The sequence below is a fragment of the Beta vulgaris genome, chromosome 7 (genome assembly GCF_026745355.1).
Source record: "Beta vulgaris subsp. vulgaris cultivar EL10 chromosome 7, EL10.2, whole genome shotgun sequence".
Taxonomy (NCBI): Eukaryota; Viridiplantae; Streptophyta; class Magnoliopsida; order Caryophyllales; family Amaranthaceae; genus Beta; species Beta vulgaris.
The window spans coordinates 10,888,087-10,891,976 of record NC_079208.1 but is presented as its reverse complement, the minus strand read 5'-3'; the positions used below and the strand labels follow the sequence as shown (position 1 = coordinate 10,891,976).

At 44.6% G+C, this 3,890-nt stretch overlaps 1 protein-coding gene across 1 annotated transcript; it reads left to right on the top strand.

Moving 5' to 3' along the window:
- Positions 1-416: 416 nt before the first annotated feature.
- On the top strand, positions 417-1,249 carry LOC125491696 (uncharacterized). Its single transcript, XM_057390714.1, has 3 exons — positions 417-602; positions 684-1,018; positions 1,100-1,249. Exons 1-3 carry the CDS (start codon positions 593-595, stop codon positions 1,247-1,249), a joined length of 495 nt encoding a protein of 164 aa, XP_057246697.1. The 5' UTR covers positions 417-592.
- Positions 1,250-3,890: the final 2,641 nt, after the last annotated feature.

Here is a 3,890-nt window from a genome sequence, read left to right as displayed (position 1 = left end):
CCTGAAGATTACATCTGTTATTATGAACACCCTTTTTACCTAGGATACAATTACACCTTTTCCCCCCCACTAGATCTTTCATGGAAGTTTTGCACCTTTCCCTGGCCAGCTGATGCCAGCTTTTTGGAAAACCTGCCTAACTTTAGAAGCCCTAACTAAGACATGGCATAATCCTTTCTCTCTAAACGAACTACTGACTGCCTATAGCGTTAGAAAATCGGGTAAGGGTTTCATCACTTTTAGGGCTAAGGCTCCCTTCCCCCCATTAATAGAAGGTACAATTGCATCAGACTCTATTTGGAAAACTAGGTATTTTTTTGTAGTGAAAGATTCGCTGGGCGAAGCTGGGGGCCCTCTAGTTGGGGGTTGGTCTACAAAGGTACCTAACTGTCATTTGTGCTTTGTTTCTAAAAACGAATTAACTAGGTTCTTACCTTGTTTCTCTTGCAGGTCTTGGCCCTATTATCTCCCAGATTCCTGAACAAGCTGAGAGATTACCTGAATTGCTCAAGTTTCCTGTTGAGGAACGCACCTTCGCAGCTCCTACCGAGGTTCTACCCTTAGATTTCAGAGCATCTTCTCGCACAACTCGATGTCGACAGGTAATTTTGATTTTTGGTGCAGATTATACTTTGCTCACAACTCTTAGATACTAGGCCAACTAACTTTTCTCATGCATGCAGCCCCAGCAAGATCTAGTAATCTATCTGACGAGGATGCAATGGACAGGCTCAAGAATAGGAAGAGATCAGCTGCTTCTTATGGGCAGTCTCAGGTTGACAGAGTTCCTCGCAAGAACCTACGCTCATCCTCCATCCCAACCACCATTGACATCACGACCGATTCTCCTAGGGATGAGGTCCTTGTGAGCTTTCCTGCTGACTTTCTAGCTGAAGAAGGTCTAGAAGGTGGGATCTGGCCTGCAGCTGACAAGCTCGTATTCCCAGCTGCACAAAAGAGGTTAAAGGGACAGGACCCTGAGGTCATCCTGAACCATGCTGTCCAGCTATCCCTACAGGTTAGTAACATCTTTTGACCTACTTTAGATTAAGAAAATGATTAATGCCGCTTATACTTATGATTTTTATTGCTTCGCCAGCTTTCCCAGAGTTGCATAGCTGCCAGGGACAGCTTGCGGACTGTTGCTACCCTTCAGGATAAGGTGGCTCGTCTGCAAAAGGACAATTTGAGCCACCAAGCTAAGCTGGAGAGGGAGAAACAGTCCGGCTGGATGCTGAGAGCAAGTTAGCTGCTGAGCAAAAATTAATGGAGAAAGAGAGGCTGGAAAAAGATGAGAAGATAGCTGAGGCGGAGAGGAAAATGCACGCCTGGCTGCAGCTGTAAGAGAAGCTGAGGAGAGGGCTTTGACATCCAAGCTGAAGCAAAAATTATCGAAACTGCGAAGCTAGCTTTCCTGATTAAGTTCAAGAAGCTAGATGACAAGGGTGTCAATTTCTACATTGACAGATTCCTCAAGCTGGATTCTATGACCGCTCTAGAAGCTTTAGCTACAGGTGGCAAAACAAATGATCGGAGAAGTCTACAGCTGAATCTCCTCCTTCTCTCAACCAGCCAGAAGGTGCTGTTCTTGGTGACAAGGACAAGGTTGCTGGCGATGATGCCAGCGTGATCTCTTAATTTCTTCAATGCTTTCATTAGTTTTTCTTTTGGAACAATTTAGTTTTAATTAGCTTGGATACTTTTACCATTGCCTATGGGGGCAATGTGTTTTTGTAAGAACATATTTTCTTTCAGCAATTTAATCGTTTGAACTTATGTCTTTGCCTTTTGATCTTAGCTATTGATACTTTGATGAGTACTTAAGTTACATGCATGCTTTTGTTCTTAGATTTAGAACAACATATTTACCTGGGGTAAGGTTGTTCAACTTAGGTTGGGCCCGTTTCCTTGGTGCTACGACCATCAGCTAAGTTTGGGTGAACTAACCCTTAGCTGCTTGATGCTGGTGCTACGACCTTGTAGCTGGATCTCGAAATTCCAGCTACCCACCTGGGTGCTGCAACCCCTTGCGTTTACCTGGTGGACCAATGCTTTGTGCAAAGCAGTGGTTGCCTTTAGAGATTCTGGCGTCTTTGGCCCGATAGTAACCTGGTAGGTGCCCCAGGTTAGAAATGATATAGCTTAAGGTGATAAGCGTTCCAGCTTCTAGGTATTGCTTTTCCATCTTTAGTAGTTAGACGATAAGCTCCTTTTCCAACTACTTGATCGATTAGATAGGGGCCTTCCCAGCTGATCCCTAATTTACCAGCATTGACTTCTTGGGTATTCTGAAAAACTTTCCTTAGAACCCAATCTCCTACCTTGAATACTTTAGCTTTGACATTCTTGTTGAAGCTACGAGCCACTATTTGTTGTTGTGCAGCCATTCGTACTAATGCATTATCTCGCAATTCTTCGATGGAATCTAGGTCGTAGCTAAGCTCTTTGTCGTTGGCTTCAGGAGTTATCAATCCATATCTAGCTGTTGGGACAGCTACTTCCGCAGGTAGTACCGCCTCGCATCCATACACAAGTGAAAAAGGAGTTCTTCCTGTGGCGCCTCTTGGTGTTGTTCTGTTTGCCCACAGCACCTTAGGCAGCTCTTCTACCCATCTTCCCTTCTTAGCTTTTAGGCGCCTCTTAATGCCATTGATAATTACTTTATTGCTGGACTCAGCTTGTCCGTTAGCTTGAGGATATCTAGGTGTGGAAGTTATCAAGCTGATGTTCCATTCGTGACAGAATTGCCTTGTCTTGTCACTTATGAATTGTGATCCGTTATCACAAATGATTTCGCTAGGTACTCCGAATCTGCAGATAATGTTAGTATGCAAAAAGGATATTACTTCTTTATCTCTCACCTGCTGGAATGCCCCAGCTTCGATCCATTTAGAGAAGTAGTCCTGAGTGCTAACATGAAAACTTTTTGCCCTGGAGCTACAGGCAATTTCCCCACAATGTCCATGCCCCACCTCATGAAAGGCCAGGGTGTTAAGGTGGGGTGCAATATCTCAGCTGGCTGATGTGTCATGCCTGCGTGTTTTTGGCAGCTTTCGCATTTTTGCACATACTTCTTAGCATCAGCACGCATGGTTGGCCAATAATACCCGTATGCTAGGATTTTGTTTGATAAGCTTCTTCCAGCTGCATGAGATCCACATTCACCTTCGTGGAACTCCTTGAGGGTGGGCTCCCATTGGTCTTTGTCTAAGCACCTTTGTAATAGATCGTAGCTGGCGCAAGCTCTTTTGAATAGAGTGCCGGAAATAACATGATATCTTGTGGCTTTCATTCGCAGCTTCCTAGCTTCCAGCTTATCTTCTGGCAAGATGCCCCTCTCCAGAAAATCGATGATTGGTTGGGTCCAGCTGGTGCTTCCTTCCTGGTTGTCATCTGATCGCACCATGTTTACCTCTTTGCTGATAGCTGGGTCAGCTAGGTGGGCTATAGGTATTGATTTGAAATCGCATTTTCTGAGTGCTGATCCGAGGTTAGCTAGGGCGTCTGCCTTGGTATTCTGGTCCCTTGGGATCTGTTTTATGCTGAACTCTTCGAATAACTTGGCTTTGTCTTTGGCTAGCTCTAGGTAAGAGGCCATTTTAGAATCTTTAGCTGCGTACTCTCCATTTACCTGGCTTACTATTAGCAACGAATCACTGAAGACACGCAAACTGTTAGCTTTTAAATCATGTGCTAGTGTCATACCTGCTATTAAGGCCTCATATTCAGCTTCATTGTTGGTAGCTTTAAAATCGCAGCAGATAGCGCGTACTATCATGTCCCCTTGTGGCGACTTCAGCACTATACCTAGACCTGCCCCTCTGAAGTTTGAAGATCCATCTACATACAGCTGCCATGAGCCTGATTTACCTACTTTATTAACATGGCGC

Bases quoted from the DNA above. Each gene is read 5' to 3' on its own strand.
- LOC125491696 (XM_057390714.1), top strand. The intron at 1,019-1,099 runs GTTAGTAACATC...TTGCTTCGCCAG, and splicing joins CTGTCCAGCTATCCCTACAG to CTTTCCCAGAGTTGCATAGC.